We start from the raw sequence: 19,330 nt of genomic DNA on the forward strand, positions 1-19,330 counted from the left end.
TTAGGAGCGCGTAGGAACGACAAGGAGAGGCGATTTGAAGGAGCTTAGACGGGCCAAAGCCAATAAAGCAACGAGTTAAATAAATCAAAAATTTATTCAAGAAATTACAAATAGCTGTTGACATGATTGGTCACTTTGGAGAAATAATCGCTGATTTTCCTCTTCTTGTCTTCGATGAACCCCACGGGTTTCGGCTCCACATCCACTTCCATCGGGATCTCGCAATCGTCGCTCTTCTTCGTTTCGCTTTTCTTCATTTTGTCGATCTTGGACAGGAGACTTTCCTCCTCTTGCTCGGCATTGTCCCGACTTTTCGCCACATTCCCGTCTATGATATCTATAATCTCGATAATTTCGTCGGGAGTGACTGGACTTTTCTTCCGTTCGATTGTCACCGGTAACTCGGGATATTTCGCAACACTCGGCTTCGCCTCGTCCTTAACTTTCCGCTCGTTCGGCGAAGTTTTCTTCGTTTTAACTGCATCTTCGGCCGACGTTGACGGCAAATTGAGATCGGGTTTCCGCTTCTGTGTGAGCCCAAAAAATTGTTTTATTGTTGGCTGTGTCTTGGAATCGAAGTGGCATTGTTGGATAAAGGAGTATAACTTGTCTGGAGTGACGTTTGCGCCACAAAAGCGGCACAAATAACGCCACAGTTGGCCTAAAACAACTGATTATTATACCGGACAAAAATTTTTTTTTTTTATTACAAATAGTGATTTTGTTATTGGCGAGGAACATATACATTTTGTAAAATTCATCTCGGAGCTCGACATCGCCAAACGAGTAGTAGACCAAGTCGCGTCCAGAGGCGCTACATGCCATGAGTTGGATCAATGATTTTAAGTTGGGGTCGCCTTTGAAGGCCCCACAGCCCCAATTGCCTGTCGCAACAGGCGCCAAGTTTTGCTTTTCGCGACAACTAAACCCCACATAAGCCTGGAAAAAATCGTACAAGCTACCATTGTGTCCAGTCTACGGAGGACTATAGATTAGGAAACGAAACAAGATACAAAATCGCAGGATTTTTAGTACCTAAAAAATTCTCTAGAGGAAAAATGAAGGCGCTTCGAGCGTTATACGGGTGTCAAATTGTTTTAAATTAATTTAAATTAAACCATTTCACTAATTGCTTACCAAGAAATGCTAAAATGCTCATAAAAAACATGATAAAAAATTATTTAAAATTTGCGTTTCGTCCGTCATTTTACCGGCGGTTAAGTAACGAAAATATACTTAAGCCGTTGAAGATAGGATAATAGTCTCGCAGATTTTTTTGTAGGAAATTTATTTATTACTTACACTCTTTTATATCTTCAACCGTATTCCCAGCGTTTTGATAAATATGCGACGGTGCGCAAAGAATTATCGCTTAGAATTATTGAACGACTTTGGGGCCTAATTGATTGAAGATAAGACTATGGTCTCGCGGATTTTTTTTTTAGAAAATTTAATTCTCTACAATTTTTTTTAAACATTTTTCTTGCATCTGTAACCGTATTCGCACATTTTTGAAAAATATAGGGCAGAGTACCATTTGGTAAAGTTTTGTTTTTTTTTAATTTAGGATAAAATTTGTGTATTATGTTTATGTCTTACTATTGAGAATTTCATGCACTATCGGCCTGTATTTTTTTGTTTGTCTTGTGCTAACCATTATACAAATACAACCAATTTTAATAAATTGGCGGTAATAGATCAATGACTGCGCTCTCTGGCGACATGGACCGAACTATCGAAGGCAGGAACGTTTTATTTGTACGTCGTTTCGTCTCCTAACATTTAAATATCCGTATCCGAGACTAAATAAAAATGTGGTCACAGCCCTCTTGACCACGTTTTTATTTAGACCCACGTTATGTTGTATACTTTATTGAGCTCGCGTAATATGGTCGAACAGTGGAACTGGTCTTTGGATTTTGTGAATTGAGTCGCATCTATCACAGCCAACGTTGTTTTTCGTCGGCCGTAATCATCAAACGGTGTGTCGTCATTGACGTTTCCGTCCCACTTGAAGGTGTTGGAATAACCGGAATAATTGCTATATCGCTCAATTCCGGTGATAATGACGGCTTCGCCGTCACCCAACACCTCGGTGAACAGGCGGCTGATTATCAATTCGGGACAAATGACAAACCGAATCTCCTCCTGAACACAGCCATACGACAGAACACCGCCGCCTATAAACCTGACAATTCTTACATGATTGAAATGCACTTTACATTTAGTTTACTTGTTCGCAAAATCGACTTGTAAAAAACCTCGAGCCTCTTCTATCGTCCCTGAGCTTGAGATATGCACTTTGGTGTTTCCTAAATTATTGTCCAGAGCGTCCCATCGTGGCATTTGGCTCCTGGGGACGAACTTGCGCTCGAATGTTATGACACCGACTGGAGCTAAAAACGGGTTTTACTAACTTCATTGAAAATGGTTTCTAATTTTTACTTTTGGTGGTGACTCGATTAAAGTAGTGCATGATGCACTTTAATTTTTCCGCGACACATTCCTGGCGTAACGTCCGATCATCGGCGTTAAATAATCTAGAAAAATTCAATCAACACAAATAATTTTTTGCTGTTTTCTACTTTGTGAAATTAACGCCGGGGAAAGTATCGGACGTTTTTTTCCTCCAGATCAGAGTGCACAAAAACGCATTCGCAATCAGCGAAGCCACTTGTAACTGGCTCAGACTGACCGATTTGGAATGATTTTTCCGCAACAGTGGAATACTTCCAGGGACTAACTCAGGCAGACGTAACGCAAGTTTGATGATTTTTGGTAACAGGGACGTGAAAAAAAGCTGCGCTTCCTCCTCTTCTATAACCTAAAATTACGTCAGTCGCTACGGTGTTTACATTTTTTGCAATATTACATCATTAAAAAAATGTTTCAGTGCTGTAAATTTTGGTAGTTTGTTGTTATATGTATTTATTGCTTTTTCTAAATCTTCGACTGAGGTGATAGGTTTCGAAAGGGCTTCGTTTATGACGTCCCAGCGCGGTTTTATCACTTCTTCTCCATTCTGGAAACACACTGGTTTATTTATAATTTAACCAAGCCATGATTTACTTCTTTCACTAGAAATAAGCTATGGGACGAGTAAGGCATCCGGACGTAATCGTCATCCCAATGCTTGGGTTGTGCGTTATAATGGGGCTCCGGGGGCTCCTTCAGCGTCACAGGGAGCTCGAATAGAACGTGGTGATACTTCGCGGGGGTGACAGGAGCAGTGGCGAAGCCCCACGGCCCCTGGCCCTTGTACATGTCCGACAAGGGGGTACCTAGCCATGTTTGGGATTCACTATCGCTCATTGTCACTACATAAATTGGCGCTTCATATTTATTATTATTGGCAAAAGTTAGGTTAGGCAGAGAAACGTCAAAACTGACGTTGACGGTTTGGGGTACGTTCCACAACACGATTACGTAATGGCAAAAAATAAAAATATTTTATTTCGTACATTTTTTACATATTTTCAAACATTTCGACGCGACGCACTGTATTCCCGCGCCTGATTTCGGCCAGAGTCTTGTATTTATTCCTGCCCTGGGCCAAATTCACCCGATGGATCTTATCCAGGTCCGTATCCATCGTTTGGTTCCTTGTTTCGTCCAATTTTTGTTGCAACATCTGCAATGTCGTATTATTTTAAATCACAAGAAGGGGAGGCAACAAACCTTGAGTTGGTCCCGGAGTTGGTCATTCACATCCACGATTTCCGGGAGTTCGGTGTTGGCCCCCTCCGGGAGCGCTTCCAGTTCCTTTTCTTCCCCTTTCTTCGCTTCCTCCAGTTCGCGTTGTTTGCGCTCCTCCTCCAGTTGTCTCATTTCTTCTTCTCTGCGCCGTGCTTCTTCGACTTCTTCTTGGAGTCGTTTGGTTTCTTCGTCTTTGGCGTTGACTTCTTCTTGGATACGTTGCACTTCTAGTTGCTTCTCGCGGATTTCTTGCTCAAGGGCTAGTTTTTCAGCAGCTTCCATGTTCTTGCTGTGCTCTAGACGCTCCATCATTTCCTTCAGTTCTTGTTGTTGCTTCTCGAGTTCTTCTTTGGATCTTTGGAGCTCTTCGAGCTGTTGCTGGAGCTTTTGGATGGTGTTTTGGGCATCGAGAAGATTAGCTCTGTTTCGTTCAAGCTCTTCTTTCATCGATTCGATCATGAGTTTGTACTGAGTTTCGCGGCGTTCGACCTCTTCACGAGCCTCGCGTTCCTTATTCAGTTTTTGCCTAATAAAAAATTTCATAATTTCAAAAATTTTTGGTAATAACATACTTTTGGGCTTCCCGATTCTTCCTCATCTCTCTTGCCCGTTCCTTCATTCTTGTAATTTCAGTAGTCTCAGGTTTTCGTCTCTTGACGTACAAAGAGTGATTACCGATTCCCAAATTTAGAATCATTTTACTCATTCTTGGTTCGGAAGTGAAAAATACAAAGTCCTGACTTGTCTTATCGGTTGGTTTTATAACAAATTTGCGGTCCTTGAACTTCAGGTTTTTTATTTCGGCCCAAGGAAACGAAATTTGAGGGTTCAGTCTAGAATTAGATAATTATTTCGTTGATTAACTTGAGAATTTTCATATTACTTGTCCTCAGGTTTATAAATATCTAGACCTAAGGCATTAACTCCGAGTAGCACGTCGGTGCCTTTCCGGTTTTTGATTTTGAAAAAAGTCACTCCGTACATTTCTAAATTTTGGGCTAGTTTCAAGTGCTCCATCATTGCATCTTCGTCTTCAAAACCCTTGTGTTTCTGCCACATTGTCACAATCGTGTCCTCCCATTCCGAAATGTCCATTTGGTGTTGGTTTAAAACACTGAAATCAGTGTTTTGGGTAAGGCGTCACACTTTGCGTAAAATTACCGCTCCGGGATTAATTTTTTAATCTGACTGGTCAGTTTTTTGCTTTCGGAGTAATCCCCGAACTGCGCTTGCAAAGCATACGATGCCAAAAGGGCGCACGTGTCAGCAGGACAGTAAATTTTGTCCCTCGCAATATCATTCTTCACTTGTGCGAAAAATAATTCAATTGTGGATTTCTCAATAAGTTCCTCGCCCACATCTTCAGGGTAATACTTCACCTTGAACTGTAATTTCTCGACGATGCTTTTCAAATCTCTGAGGCACTTTAGAATTGTTATTTCATTATTTTCGGAAATGTGGCGTTTGTTTTACCTTTTTGGAGCCATCTAACCAGATGTCTTCGTAATCAGGGCCTGTGTACATCAACCCAAAGTACCATTTTTCGAAAACTAGTAGATTTTTACACATCACATCGAAAATTTCCCGGAAGGGGGTTTTGGGCAATGCGTTTAGCTCGCATTCTGATATTGCTGACCGTATCAACACGCGCATTTTGGCACAAATGGAAACGTGGAAAACGGGCTATTTCGTTGAGATCAGCAGAATTTTCACTTAGCCTTATCGCAGAAATATCTACCTATACCTACTGATTAGATAAGTACGAAATTATTTCTAATATTTTATCATTCCAAGTATTGCCACAAATTTTGGGAAAACACAGCAATTAGCACAGGGGTGTTTAAAAGCAGTCATTTATCAACCCAATTATAGCCCATATTCGAGTCGGTTTACAAATCATTAGTTATTCTGGTGTTTGCGAGGCAAAAATTACTGCATACTGCAAATACAGCTGAGTAAATTTTTCTCGGGAATTTATCGTTCCTCATGTTTATCAACGGGAGGAGTTGCACCACAAATATGGCAGCTTTATGAAGGGCGAATTTTTTCACTTGACTGAGGAAATCTACCAATCTTGATAAAGTTTTATCATTGATCCGTTAAACTGGTTTAGGTCAGGCCTAAATTTAGACACATTCTACCAAAAAATCCAAAATAATCTTTAGCAGTTAAGCGGAAAGATTTTTTTTTCAAAAATTTGTTTGAAATTTTAGTCAAATCGTAAAAGTAGTTCTTTTAGAAGAAGTTTCTGCCAAAACTGCCAACTTTTTTTCCAAAAGTTGATACCCAAGAAAAATTAAAACTTACAGGCTGTTTATTATAGACTTTTAAATGTTACAAAATTATTTTTGTTATGAAAGCCGCACATGCTAACCCCCTGACGTAACGAAATTATTTTCTGGTATACAGGGTGTTTCCGTAATTAGCTACAGCACAAACTGATGTTTTTTTTTTAACTGAACAACCTATTTTTCTGCTGGATGTAGCTTTTAACACTGATGTTTTTGCTAAATTGTTATTGGTCGATTTTGCTTTGTTTTTTAAAGTAATTTGATTTTTTTGACGAAAACACGCTTTTTAAAAAATCATTTCATAAAAACTAAGAACTTTCACCACTTTAAAGAAGAGAGTTTAACTTAAAGGATATACTATTTTTTTAGCTTTATTACTGCAATCAAGAAGATAAAAAATAAAGTACATAGTATGTTGTAAGTTGAATAACTTCAAAATTTTAAATGGAACCCCAATTTTTTATTTTTGCATCTTAAAGACCTTTGATTGGCTCTCTAAAAATACTAACACTTATGTTTTTTTGCTGATTGCTGAAAAGATATTCAACTTTTATGTAACTCTTAGGTCATTATTCGTCATTCATTACAGTGAAATATTTAACAGTGTAATAATAAACAAGTCATGGAGCTTTTTCGGATCGTTGGGACAGCCTGTATTTGTGGAAGGTGTTTTATTAAAAATCGTAATAAGGAACCTAGATTTTGGGAAGTGCTTTATTTCTGTAGCAGTTTCATTTTGAGCAAATTTACAATTTTTAAACATCGTGTCTTAAATCATAATTTTCGAGAGGTGAAATTGGGGCAGGCATTGTGTATTAAATACCTCTTCACTTTGGTTTATTTATTTCTGGGTCCATTAAGCGCGCATTTAAAAATAGGTGCTGGCCATCAAATATTTTGAGTAATAAATTTTCGCACTCATAAATCGAAAATTTGCGTCGTAGTTCCAGTTTTAGGTTTTCAACTGATAAATTTGAATGTCACGGCCAGAGAAATCCTGAAATCCGAGATTAGCGCGTCACTTCCATTATCAGCGGCTTCTTTTCAAATATTTGCCGCAAATCCTTGTTTTGCTTTCTCCGATATTCAATCCCCGAGGCATTCCTCTATTCCAACTTTGCCAAAAGCCGGCCTCGGGTCATAAAATTCGTTTCCGTTCAAAGGATTTAATTAAGCAACAATCGAAAAATGCAAGATGTTTGGGGCGAGCGGGAACGACCGACGCCGATGTGTTTGGAGGCACAGAGCGTCGTTTCAACCCCGCATCAGTTGCACCGACGACGCCGATGCTCGAGCAGTGCTCCAGAAGTGCTCATGCGTGCGTAATGCTCACGTTTAGTACACGAGTGTGATTTCTAGGGGACATGGCTGAGGTAGGCGGGGGTTGCGACCCCTTTGGTTTTTTCGGGTGATTGCCAAAACTACTCTCCAAGTTTCAAACGGAATTAACAAGCTTGCCTCACTTTAAACCAAATCTAATTATTGAGATAATTAATTATTGGTTGAATCGCTAGATGAAATATTCGGTTAATTAAATTCGCAAAGCGACGAAGCTTCGGCAACATTCTTAAAGCGCAATGCACAGTTTTTGTTTTTGCGATTTTGGCAATTTTTAAGTTTTAATTAATTTGCGGACTCGTTAGGGGAATACCACTGAGACAGATTATTTTTAATTAAATACCCCATTGTTTCGCACACTTTTTGCATATTTTCACACAACTTGTGTTTTGAGGTATTTTATTAATAAACGGTATTAGGTGCGTGTCTAAATAATTTTAAATCGTTGCAATATTTTTTTTTAATTAAAATACTTGTATAAAAATTTAATCCGACTTTCCCAGTTGAGTCTGGTGTAGGTTACAGCTTTCTGCTGTGTTTTAATTAAGACTTTTTGTAATGAAGCGATACTGTTTCGGAAATTTGCGTATAACCGAGCGAATTTGTGTCGTCGATATTATTTTATAATTTTTCACGTCACCAAATAAATGTTTTCGAAGCCCAACGAGGAGCAATCAGATAGAAAGGAAATTGCAATTTTATCCCAAAAAGCTGCTAGTGGCAGTTTAACCGCAGCCTTTGTTCCGAATCTGGCTATGGGAAAATATTTGACTATTTCAGGCCTGGCCATTTTTTCGAATGTTGTGTTGTAATTCTGGTGTCATTCAGCATTTTTTTCCCAATAATATTTTATTGTGTATCTGCACCCAATTTAAATTAACCCAAATTGCTGTTTTATTCGCAATTTGTATTCAGAGTCAGTGAAACGTAGCTCATTCAAAAAACTCGCTTTATTGTAAAAAACAATTCCCAATGATCCCCTAATTGCCTCACGTCAGGTCGAATCTGGGTTACGTTTGTTCGTTTTTGTGAATTTCTTATCTCGGAATAGTTGGCCAATTATTAGATGAAAGTAAACCGATCAGCTCACAAATACCTCAATTTTATTAGCGATGATTGATCGTAAAGATATTTTACGACTGGGCTGTGTAAATATTCGTCACGAATTCTCGTGAAAAATTCATCCCGGCATTATCCTTCCGCGACGGTGATCTTATTGAATCAAAGTCGGAGCTTAAATTTAATTTTTGGAAGTTGGAATTTAGGGACGAATCCCGGCTCTAATTCCATTCCGCTCGCTTCGGTATAATTTCCTGGCAAATTGTATTTTTGCATAGTTTATCGGTGGAATTGCCGGAAAATATTTCACCGACGCTGACCCAAACTACGAAAACTCCGCTTTTCACACTTCTTAGATTGGAAAAGCCGGCGGATTTATTCGGCGCTTTCTTGCACGTAATTGCATTTTGCGCAATTCCAAATATTTATCCAGGGAGTATAAATAGCGGTAATCTGGTGATAAATTCGTTACAGATGGACATGTCGGCTGTTACACGTCTGACAGTCGGATTTGCCATAAAATATCGCGGAAACAAGTTTTAATTAATATTCAAAGGCCGACAGTTAATTCCATTTGTTAATTATAGGGCCTGTGTCGTTGCTGCGCTCACATAAATTCGTGGGTAATGAAACTCAGGTCGTGGATTGATTCACATGTCAGTCTCAGCCATCGGTTGACCACTGACAAAAATTTGAACCCAAAAAGTGTTTCTTCCCTTGTCCCAGAATCGCCTCATTTGTCGCATTTTCGCACAAAACGCTCTAATGAACCTCTGAAAATTTATTTCTTTTCAGGTGAGAGGAAATTCGTTTTGCATTCGCGCTTCGGAAGCGTTGCATTAATAACTCCTCGTTTCTAAAGTGAAAAATTCGCCGTTTTTCCACATGTCTGTCATCCGTGCTCTTGAGTCAACACGGTTCACGAAGCACGATGATTAGATTAAGTTTACCGCTAACACTTTTCACTGTTGACTGATTTTGAGCTGATGGTCACACGTAATCATGCATCCACTGTATGATTGTTACATGATCGATATTGCAAGGAAAAAATAATCAAAGCTGTGACCAGTCTTTAACGGAGATCAATGAGAATTAAAATGCAAACGGTCGGAAGTTGGACAAACAATCGAGCAGAAAAGAAACATTACCTGAGAAGAGATCGATTAGGCGGTTGATTTATTGGTTCCCGTGGGTTATTGACTGATACGTTATTTACGAAAGGGAAAAATGACAGGGCAGGGATAATGAAAATGGGCGCGGATCGCTACAGACGAAAATTGGATCCGGAGGCTGACTCCGGGCTGAGACACGGAAAGGGACTTCCAATATCAGTGCGCTTGTAATTATCAAGCCGGATTATTTTTCATTTAAAAAAGTACAAGTTGTCTCCACATCTCCAAACACACTTTGCCGAAATAGAACCCTGACTCGGAACAATAATTATTTCAAAGTGCAATAAAACCACTCGTTCGCTGTTTACTTAACATTATTTCGGGATCGAAACAACGCGGCGCCCCAAATTCTTGCCGCCGTAAAAACCCCAGATTAAGTAATGAAAACTTGAGAGCTTTTGAATCAATTGGCGAAACTGAGTAATTAGCAAACTTCGGAGCTCGCTCTCACGCACGTGTAATTAATGAAATTATTACAATTGCAGATATTCATTGCGAGGTCAGCTGAGATTTCGTAACAATGCGAAAGATATGCACGTTCTGGAATATCTGGAGATAGTGCTGACGGCAGTCATCGGGAGCATCATCATCATAGCGCTGTTCCTGTGCTATGCTCATGTGTTCCGACACATCTGCTGTCCACCACGTCCCAAGAAAAACAACCAACGACAGAAAACAAGGCGAGAATCGATCTCGCTTAAATACATCATGCACATTTCGAATCAACAAACAGAAACGAGCGTTGTGTAACGCCGCTAAAAATAAGCCGACTTTTTTTAAGCTCTGTGTAAATAAATGTGAGTTTTGTTACTGATTTTTATTGGTTTTAAAATAAATATTTTTCGCAATTAATGGTCGCAATCGATGCGGCCAATGCTTGTTTTTCTATGCCACCACCTTCATTATCATTGCTAATACTCCGTGCTGCTCCTTCTCCAAAGATCAATAATCCCTATCTTTCAACTAGTATTTTTTGTCAAGCGCGAAAAATATGTTATCGATAATTGTATCGTAATCCCAGGGAAGGCATGAACAGAAACACGATATTCAAAATAACAAAATTCTTTATTTGGCTATAGTACAACAAAATTATAACGATAAAATAGGCATATGTAGGTACTTAAAACTTTAAAATATTACAACATGAAAAATCGCTATGAATTTGGTGGTTGGTTCCGCATGTGGTTGTTGTGTCTTTGCAGGACCTTGAACACAGTCTCTTTCAAAGTCTGCGGCTTGCAGCACTCCTCCAACCAGCTGAAGACACCTGCGGACAACTCGGAAAAATTGCTGACTGAGACGTTGCTAAACGTGAGAAAGAGCTGCTCCATTATGGCTTGAAACTAAAATTGCGATGTGAATTGCGATTTATGCAACTTCCAGAAATTACCACAGAGAATTTGACTTCGTCTGAAATCCGTGTTTCGGTGTGTCCAGGCTGGGTCTGTTGGGCCTTGACGATCTGTTCGTAGTTCGTCTGCATGATCCTGAGAGCCACCACTTCCTTCCTCAGAGCGTTGCGCTCCTCCTCCTGCTTCTTTTTCTGCTGTTGCAGGTACTGGATGTAGTCTATTGACTTTTGCAGGACGGTGGCTTTGCTCAGCTTGTACCCTATTAAGCCCGATTACACAACAACAAAGCCCCGGGATAATTACCTGAGACGTCCGTTTGTTGGCACGTGGGGACCAATTCCTGCAGAGTGTCGTACCCTTTCTTGATGGCATCTCTCCGTTTCTGTTCAGCTTGGGTGTGAGCCTCTCGTCGGCGCTCCTTGTAGCTCATTGGCGAGGGCTTGCTCTCGAGCTCATCCTCGTCGTCTGAACCCAATTTTCGAGTAATTCCCACCACAAATATTTACCTTACCTGAATTCAGGGACGAGGTGTTCCCCAAACCGATCGAACCTGTGCTGTTGCACCTTTGGAAAGTGCTGTGGTCTCGTGGCATTGTTATTGAACGTTTCGCATTGCGTTGAGGTTAGAGATGCGAGGGGCTTGCTAAAACACTTATCGCGGCAATGATAATGTAAATATTAAATGGTCAATTGCGAAAACATTGCAGAATGGGGAGTTTGAACATGGTAATCGAAAGTCTAATCAAAACAACACACATGAAGAATGTGCAGTTATGCAAGCATGATTTTGCGCGGGTGTTTTGTTGGTTGCCCGATTGGGGAATTTTGTGAAACAAACAAGGGATTAGTTGGTTTATTGTACTTTTTCGTAATCCAATGTGTTTTTCCATTTAATCTTATCTTTGTCTTATGGAGAAGCTTGAGATTATTTGGAGAAACATTTTTGTGTAAAGTAAATTGGCCAAGGTGGATTAATAAAAGGTGGTTCCACTTGGCTTGTGAACGTGGATGATGTAAAGTTGGGTTTTTTAATGAAAGCCAAAGTTATCACACAAATAATTTATTAACTAAATAAAATACGGGTACATAGGTACATATATTAAATTTGAAAATAGACATTTTTTTCTTTGTTTATTCAATTTTGTTAATTTTTAAATCTAGTAGTGTTTATCACACCTATCCTAATTTTCCAAATAAAAGGACACTTTATATTAAATTAAGTTAGAAAAAAGATTATACTGTGTATCAACAATGTTTAGTAAAATTAAACTACCTATAAACTATTGAAATTAGTAAACTCGTTAACATTTTATGCAAAATAAACTATATGAAGCGCGATATTGAATCAATCAATTTTGTCTGTAATATACACTATCAATTTACACTGAACAAAACTAACTAAAACATTATGTTTACAAAATTAGTCTAAAAAAACTTGTACTAGAAATGTTGTAATCGTATGTTCCCATACATAAATGGCAGTGTCCAAAAAAACTCATTATTTGGACCCTACAACTGAAATCCACTGAATAAACACTCAATTTTATACAAAATACAAAAACGGGAGATGGGGCAAGAGTTTCGTAGTCCTATCACACATAATTCTCTAAACTGGCTAGCAAATATGGACACTTCCTGAGACACAATATACAACAGACACGGAGAGCATGTAATACTTTAAAGCTGAGTAGTATTGTTCTACCTTTCGTGAGGAGTGGAAAAAAATCAAAGGAAAAAATTTCTGGCTGTGCACAAAAAAGCTCCAAATATAACACTTTACCAGTCTTAAAAAGGCAGTCAACCAAAACATCACTAAGCGAATTAAATTTTTGATCTTTTATTGGTGCGCCCTTTGAGAATCCTCCGCGACTTTTTACTAGTCGAAGCTCTCGTCGGTGTATTATCTTCTAATTTCCGTTTAGTACTTTTACACGGCTCGGCGGCCGCCTCGACCTCCAAAGCCGCCTCTTCGCTGTTACTGCTCCCCGGAATCGGCTCGAAATCCGAAATGGGCTCCAACCCCAGCGGATTCACCCCTTGGTTCACCAACGCCTCCAACTCCTCTGGGTGCGGAAGCACTGCATTTCCGCAACTAGTGCAGAAAAGCGGAGTCGCCGGCGACTTCGATCGCCAGTACTGCAGTTCCGTTTTACATTTATTCAATTCCTGCAACAGTGTGCTGAATTTTCGTGAAATTTCCTCGTTCTTTTTGTCGTTTTCATCCATGCGTGTGGCGTATTCGAGGATTTGTTTTTGTTGTTCAGCGAGTTGTTTCTGCTGTTCGGACATAAGTTTCTGTTGTTCGGCGGCTTTCTGTCGGCAGGAGCGCACGTCCTGTCGCAGGATCGTCAACTGACTGTTGTACCGCTTCATGCCTTGCTTGATTTTCCGGATGCCTTTTCGCAGTACGATGTTCGATTGGGGGACCCCTTCCGGCGAAGCCTCCGCGTTCGAAGCGTCATGCGGGGGGCTGTCAGCGTCTTTCGCTTCGTCCATGTCGATCGAGAACGAGTCCAACAGGTAGTTTTTCTTGCTAGTGGCTGGAAAGCAACGCTTTGGTTTGGTTTCGGAAAATTGGTACTTACAAGGGTAGCTCCCGGCGAAGTCGAGGAAATCCGTGTTGAAATAAGCGATTTCGGGCAAGTCCGGCTCGATTTTCTCCTTGAAGTACTCCATGGCCATTGTGGACAAGTCGAAAAGTTCGTCGGTTACTTTATAGGGACGTGCGAGTTTTGGAGTGACTTTGATGTAATGCAAAATGTGTAAAACTTCGTCGAGGATTTCGCCCGGGAAAAAGCAGCAATGTTTACGTTCTATGTGCTTGCCGAGGGACATTTGCAAGAGGGTTAGTCTCATGTGGAGGGTCTCTATGATGTCGCTTTCACAAGCTAGGTGATGGTTTCGACGGGCGCTCTCTCGACGAGGCATTTTACGTTTGATTTCGTGAAATCGGTCAAGGAGCTGATGTTGCAAACGTTGAAAGGTCGTGTTCAAAATATGGCCGCAAATACGATCGATTCGGGTGCAAACCTGCGACCAAAACAATTTCTTTGGCATATTTTATGTTAAAAAATTTTTTTAATGAAAAAATTATAAGAAAATTTGCTAATCACTTTCATCAAAACGGCAGTAAAATAATGTTCATTGTGTTTATTAAAGAAAAATGGTATTTTTTTTCCATAAAATTAATCACATCTTCTTAGGTTTCATTTTTATCAGTCTGAAGTATAAAAAAAATAAAATACTCAACAATAATTACACAAACAAATGACAGTCATAGATTAAAAGCAAACATGATCGATTCGGGTGCAAACGTGCATTTTGCGCTTTTTTTTCTGTTTATTTTTAAAACAAAAACATGAAACAATAAATTAATTTCATGAAAAATTCAGGTCAATAAAAAAACTGTAACTTTTTATTAGCTTTTAATTTATTACTTCCCGACATTTTGTGGAATATAATTTGCTAATTTATTAATGATTTAAAAAAGAATAGAAGACTTAGTTCGTAATAAAATTATCACACCTTCTCGTATTGTATTTTTTATCAGATCCTGGATTAAATAAATAAATAAAGTAATTGTCAAACTGATTAACTCATTACGTAAACAAATGGGAATTGACCAACAATTAAGAACTAAATGTGTTAGAAACAGCTGCAAATACAATCAATTCGTGTGCAAACCAGCAATCAAAGTATGTTTTGATATATCAAGCCCTTACCGGGTGTTCAAAAACCGACGCACCAACTCTCTGATATGGTAGAGAAATGCTTACATATGAAGGTAAATATAGTAAAAAAATTCTTTGTATAATATTAAATTTATTAATAAAATCACGAATTTTAAATAAATCATATGTGGCATCGTTGATTATTTTTTTACGGACAAATATAGTAAAGGTTAGTACATTTTTCCATTTTTTAATTAATAATCAGAATATGGGCTAATTAAAAAATAAAATACTGGAACGTTAATTGGCTTAAAAATTGGTTGAAATAATTCTATGCACGAGTTTACAAAAACATTTTTGTGGAAATGTAGATTTTCTGCCAGAATGAGATAAACTAACATAAAAATTTATCCGAAATGTTGGACTTCAAGGGTATTTTTTTAAGCTGGCTTCTTGAGTAAGTATTAAGACATGTATTAATTAATAATTATGTCTAGAATATTCATTGTTAATTAGATAAACTTTTAAAGATGGGAAAAATTTTAGTTCCATGATGTTACATCACACCTCATCAGGTTGCATTTTGTCTGGGATTGATTGAATTATGAAATAAAATCCCCGACCATTAATAACAATTGTGCAAAGCCATTAGAAAAACAAACACCAACAATTAAGACTTTGCGATTAAACTGGGAAAGACTTGTTTTGCATGCAAAATTTCCATGCACTCGTGTGTAAACAGCCTCCATACTTACAAATCTCAGCTGGCAGATATTTTTGTAGGTTAAATAGCTAAAAATCTTCTCGATAATTTCCTGAGGTAGGTCTAAAAAATGCAGTTTCGCCGGTGCATTGGTGGTGCTTTTGCTGCATTGTCCTTGATGACTGGAATGTGCAGCAGCGGTGCTGTTCCTTGTGTACTTAGCCGGCCCATTTTCCGCGTGTTCTGACCCCTCAGTCGTCCCACTGTTCCCAATACTCATCTGCCTTGTCGAAACCATGACTGCAACCCCCTGGACTCACTTCTTCACCTGCTGCAAAAAATAATTTTTCCTCGCGACCACCGCCAATCTCACACAAAAACCACCAAGCGAATCGCTAAACGGGACATTCAACTACGCGAATCGCGACTCGAAAGGATTTCAACTTGATTTGATTCAAACCAAATCGAAATTTTCTACAGACATGTCAGTGAAATAATCAAAAATGGATGAACGTACCTGGAACAAACAGCTTTTCCCTTTCATTTGCGAGCGGATTGGCGGAAAGCGCGCACTTTCGGCTGCATTTTCGGGGCTTTAGGGCTCGAAAGGGGCTGTCTTTCTCAAAGGATTCGGACTTTTAAGGACAAAGGATTCACCAAGTCCTTGCGAATTTCGAAACGTTACCTCTGGATGCTCGGAGAATCGGGAGAAACTCACCAAATCAACACAGCCAATACAACAAACCGAAACAAGAAAAGTACCAAGGCACACGCGCGGGGGTTTACAGCCAATCAGCGGCCCAGTCGTTCCTCATTCAAACGAATCGACAGCTTTTTCGACCAAAACCTAAACCATTTCACGGTTTTTCCAGTAAAACCGGGCTTTAAGCGAAAAAACGGGCGCTCTCAGTGCACCAAAAATGATTCGAATTGGCAGCACTGGCAACTGACTTTTCAAAATTATGGCCGCAAATTTAAACGTCAATATTTTCATTTCCCACCTGAAAAAGTGGCTCAATTTTGGAAAAATAACACGAACAATGCCCTTTTTGGCTTCTTTTGAAATAAATAAGTGAAAAAAGTGAGTGGGGAGCATTGCGGTTGCGTTTCTTTGATCCACTTGCCCACCAGTAATTTTAACAAAAAACGAAGAAATTAGCTGGAGCATTTCAAGTAAAGTGATGAAAATAGTTGCGGAGAAAATTATTGTATCAATTTCGAGTCACATTCATCTGTTGCATTACTTTTATTGTAATTTTTTCCAGGTCTTGAAGACGCAGTTAATTGCCTTTCGGGTCAACAACAAGAAAAGCAAACAAGAAATTATCTTGTTACGACACACCAGCAAAGGAAAAATAATCTTTGTTCAATTGGTGATTTTTAAACCTGCGATAAAAAAATTGTCGGGTTCATGGTGATCGGTGCGCACACAGCCCCTGCGCACATTTCGTTCGATTATTTCCCTTTTATTCTGCACGGCTGTGCTCCGAACCCGAGTTGTAGCCTCCATTTTTGTGTGTAATTATCGTACCAAAATGTGTGTGTTTTATTGCAGAAAGCCCAATGTTATTAACAGAAAAATGAAGGTGAGTGCCCCTCGGGGCCATTTATCGTATTTTGTGCAACGAGAATGGCGTGACAATTGGCCAATCAGAAATTAAGAAAAAGTTGGCTTTTGGCATGTCAGGCGCGTTATCGGCGATGCGATAGCAGCAGATGGCCCCAAAGAACTCTTCTGACATTTGAACGCGAATAATGAGTAATTGTTCAAATAATAATTAGAAATGACTGGCGGCCTACATACCTACACTTTCCAAAGTGATGCAACAGTGGGCAAAAAAGAAAAAAACGATTTGTTTTGCTTTTATCTTTGTGTATATTTCAAAACTGGCGATTAGGATTAAAGAAAACATTGCATAATTATCACAATAAGTCATTAAAAATTAACAATTGAGTAATAAAAATATCGATAGTCTCAATATAATTAATTTTGGTTCGGAGATCCTGTTCCACTTGTCAACGGTATTTCCTCATCAAGGGTGAGTCAAGCCTGGGTTTGTTATTGTAAATATTATGTTTGCAATAATGGGGAATAACAATTTATCGGTTGGAACTTTCACCTTTTAAAGCGGAAAATTCGCAAAAAATTCCTAAATATTTATGCAAATTCATCGTGAAATATGCATTAAATGCCACGCTTTAATTAGTAACAAAATGGAAACTTCCCGCTTCTGGCAATTGACGAATTAATTGGGCCAGTTATCGTGGAAAATAACAATAGAGTATTACCTTCATGGTTCATCAAACTTGCCTTGGCCTTTATTACCGTGGTTTTACGGTACCAAAGCGGTTTGGCACCCGCTGTTATCATAAAAGTGCAAATTAATCACATCTTGTGCCAAGCAAAAGTTTGGCATTGTCAACAATACTTGACGTAACGCTCATATGATTATTTTTGTTTACAGCTCAGTAGAATGGCAAAAGCTTACTCCTAGAGACAGCCCGGCACGGAGACAGATTTATTATAAGTACAAATTTAATTGTAATTAATTAAGTCTAGTTGAGCTTATGTTACGTGTTTAAAATTTCCGTTGAAAATTGGTGTTACATAATGGCGACTCAAGAAGATAGGTCATTGTCTTCGGGAATGTCACTTCCTCAATGGATGAAAACAAAAATGAATGATAGGTAGGTCAACAGTTTGGGGTGAAATAATCAATTTTAATTGTGGTGTTTGGAATTCAGGCTAGATTTTGAACAGAGCGCTTTCTCACCGACTGAATTAGATGATAGTTTCATGTATTATTATCGCAGTAAAACACGAGGTTTTAATGACACACAAAATCAAACACTTGCGGCGAACTTGAAAGACAAAAATTGGACTGGGGCCCAGCCCGATTTTTCCAAACACACCCCCTATTGCCAGAAGTTTCTCCAGAACTCGATTGGTAAGTTATCTCAATTATCACTTATCACTGACGCAAATTTTCAAATGTTGACTGAATTTTTTATCGCACTATTTGCTTCAAAATCGCGATAAATGTTTTACGTAACGCTGTTTACTACGTCCCAACTCTTTGTGTTTTTAACCACACTTCATTGTTAATTTTGCACCACGTGTCCACAATAAATAATTCCAAGTGAATTCTTTGTTTTCCTTTCGTTAATATGTGGCCACCCGGTATTGAAACTTATCTAACGCAAACAAGTCTAAATCCAGTTCATTGTTGAATGGCCGTCCGCGCGCACCATGGAGCCCCTCCCCTTGACCGGTAACGCCATTCCCTTGGTGGTAACAGCCCCATATGGTCTTTTCCAGATAGTACCACGGCCCAACAGGTCCGCTTCCCCTCCGCCACCAAGACCAAGTCCAGTGGCGTGGACGACGGTTTCAAAGGCGAGGCCGCGAAATGCGGCACTTCTGTGGTGCGAGTGGCCCACCAGATGGTGTTAGGGAAAGCCATCCGTGGCTTTGACATCCAGAAAAAAGATTGTGATTTGCCCCCAGAGGGTTTCAACCCTTCGTTACGTCGAGGGAGCAAGTCGTTGCCCGCGTCGCCCCTGACGTCCCCCAACTCGTCCCCGAAAAGCACGCGACGCGTGAACAAATACTTCACGGGGCCTTTTGTCGACTCCGAACACCAGGGCAGTTGGATTTTGTCGAATTTGTTGGCCAAGAGGCAGAATTTGTCACAGAGTATGGGCTTTATCGCTGAAGAGGAGAAGGAGATGAAGAGGACAGAGTCGAATTTGAGTGTGGATGAGGTGTCGAATGGCAAGAGGAGTCAGGTGTTTGTACCCAAACCGTCAGAACTTAGGGAAATGAATTTTTGGTCTCCCACTTCCATGTGAAGTGGGCACATTTAATGTTGTCTAAGCAATATCTTTAATTTTTAGTTGGTTTCTTTTAGACATTGATTATTTTTGTAACTGTAATCATAATGCTCATTAAATTTATTTAAGTACACCAAAATCGTGTTTTAATGCCGCAAGATCGACCTCAAAGTCGCTAGTTATTTTAGAACACCCGTGGGTGGTATAAATAGAA

General features: G+C 39.3%; 5 protein-coding genes and 1 long non-coding RNA gene across 8 annotated transcripts; 2 read left to right on the forward strand and 4 right to left on the reverse strand.

Moving 5' to 3' along the window:
* Positions 1-75: 75 nt before the first annotated feature.
* On the reverse strand, positions 76-3,430 carry Parg (Poly(ADP-ribose) glycohydrolase). Its single transcript, XM_962307.4, has 8 exons — positions 3,070-3,430; positions 2,873-3,022; positions 2,586-2,824; positions 2,446-2,540; positions 2,234-2,396; positions 1,870-2,188; positions 711-939; positions 76-661 (listed from the first exon to the last, which is right to left on the reverse strand). Exons 1-8 carry the CDS (start codon positions 3,310-3,312, stop codon positions 105-107), a joined length of 1,995 nt encoding a protein of 664 aa, XP_967400.2. The 5' UTR covers positions 3,313-3,430; the 3' UTR covers positions 76-104.
* Positions 3,428-5,456, reverse strand: LOC655662 (moesin/ezrin/radixin homolog 1). Its single transcript, XM_962225.5, has 6 exons — positions 5,170-5,456; positions 4,858-5,120; positions 4,580-4,810; positions 4,269-4,529; positions 3,679-4,222; positions 3,428-3,631 (listed from the first exon to the last, which is right to left on the reverse strand). The coding sequence occupies exons 1-6, from the start codon at positions 5,347-5,349 to the stop codon at positions 3,467-3,469; spliced, it is 1,644 nt and encodes a 547-aa protein (XP_967318.3). The 5' UTR covers positions 5,350-5,456; the 3' UTR covers positions 3,428-3,466.
* Positions 5,457-7,066: 1,610 nt separating this feature from the next.
* Positions 7,067-10,408, forward strand: LOC103313555 (uncharacterized). Its single transcript, XR_511530.3, has 2 exons — positions 7,067-7,360; positions 10,042-10,408. It is a non-coding gene; the product is annotated as an uncharacterized LOC103313555 (long non-coding RNA).
* Positions 10,409-10,602: 194 nt separating this feature from the next.
* bigmax lies at positions 10,603-11,719 on the reverse strand. Its single transcript, XM_064356123.1, has 4 exons — positions 11,420-11,719; positions 11,212-11,373; positions 10,947-11,167; positions 10,603-10,899 (listed from the first exon to the last, which is right to left on the reverse strand). The coding sequence occupies exons 1-4, from the start codon at positions 11,499-11,501 to the stop codon at positions 10,711-10,713; spliced, it is 654 nt and encodes a 217-aa protein (XP_064212193.1). The 5' UTR covers positions 11,502-11,719; the 3' UTR covers positions 10,603-10,710.
* Positions 11,720-11,952: 233 nt separating this feature from the next.
* dmpd (dampened) lies at positions 11,953-16,273 on the reverse strand. 2 transcript variants are annotated; one of them, XM_008197070.3, is made up of 4 exons: positions 15,800-16,273; positions 15,335-15,610; positions 13,494-13,938; positions 11,953-13,448 (listed from the first exon to the last, which is right to left on the reverse strand). In XM_008197070.3, exons 2-4 carry the CDS (start codon positions 15,578-15,580, stop codon positions 12,730-12,732), a joined length of 1,410 nt encoding a protein of 469 aa, XP_008195292.1. In that variant the 5' UTR covers positions 15,581-15,610; positions 15,800-16,273; the 3' UTR covers positions 11,953-12,729. The 2 variants fall into 2 exon arrangements, with proteins under 2 accessions (XP_008195292.1, XP_967057.1); XM_961964.4 differs by having other exon boundaries at positions 15,335-15,613; positions 15,800-16,262.
* A 434-nt stretch (positions 16,274-16,707) lies between these two features.
* LOC655336 (uncharacterized) lies at positions 16,708-19,255 on the forward strand. Of its 2 annotated transcripts, XM_970939.5 has the most exons (4): positions 16,708-16,868; positions 17,748-17,970; positions 18,028-18,230; positions 18,602-19,255. In XM_970939.5, the coding sequence occupies exons 2-4, from the start codon at positions 17,894-17,896 to the stop codon at positions 19,132-19,134; spliced, it is 813 nt and encodes a 270-aa protein (XP_976032.1). In that variant the 5' UTR covers positions 16,708-16,868; positions 17,748-17,893; the 3' UTR covers positions 19,135-19,255. The 2 variants fall into 2 exon arrangements, with proteins under 2 accessions (XP_976032.1, XP_015840426.1); XM_015984940.2 differs by lacking the exons at positions 16,708-16,868; positions 17,748-17,970; positions 18,028-18,230 and adding an exon at positions 18,292-18,554.
* Positions 19,256-19,330: the final 75 nt, after the last annotated feature.

The sequence above is a fragment of the Tribolium castaneum genome, chromosome 4 (genome assembly GCF_031307605.1).
Source record: "Tribolium castaneum strain GA2 chromosome 4, icTriCast1.1, whole genome shotgun sequence".
Classification (NCBI taxonomy): Eukaryota; Metazoa; Arthropoda; class Insecta; order Coleoptera; family Tenebrionidae; genus Tribolium; species Tribolium castaneum.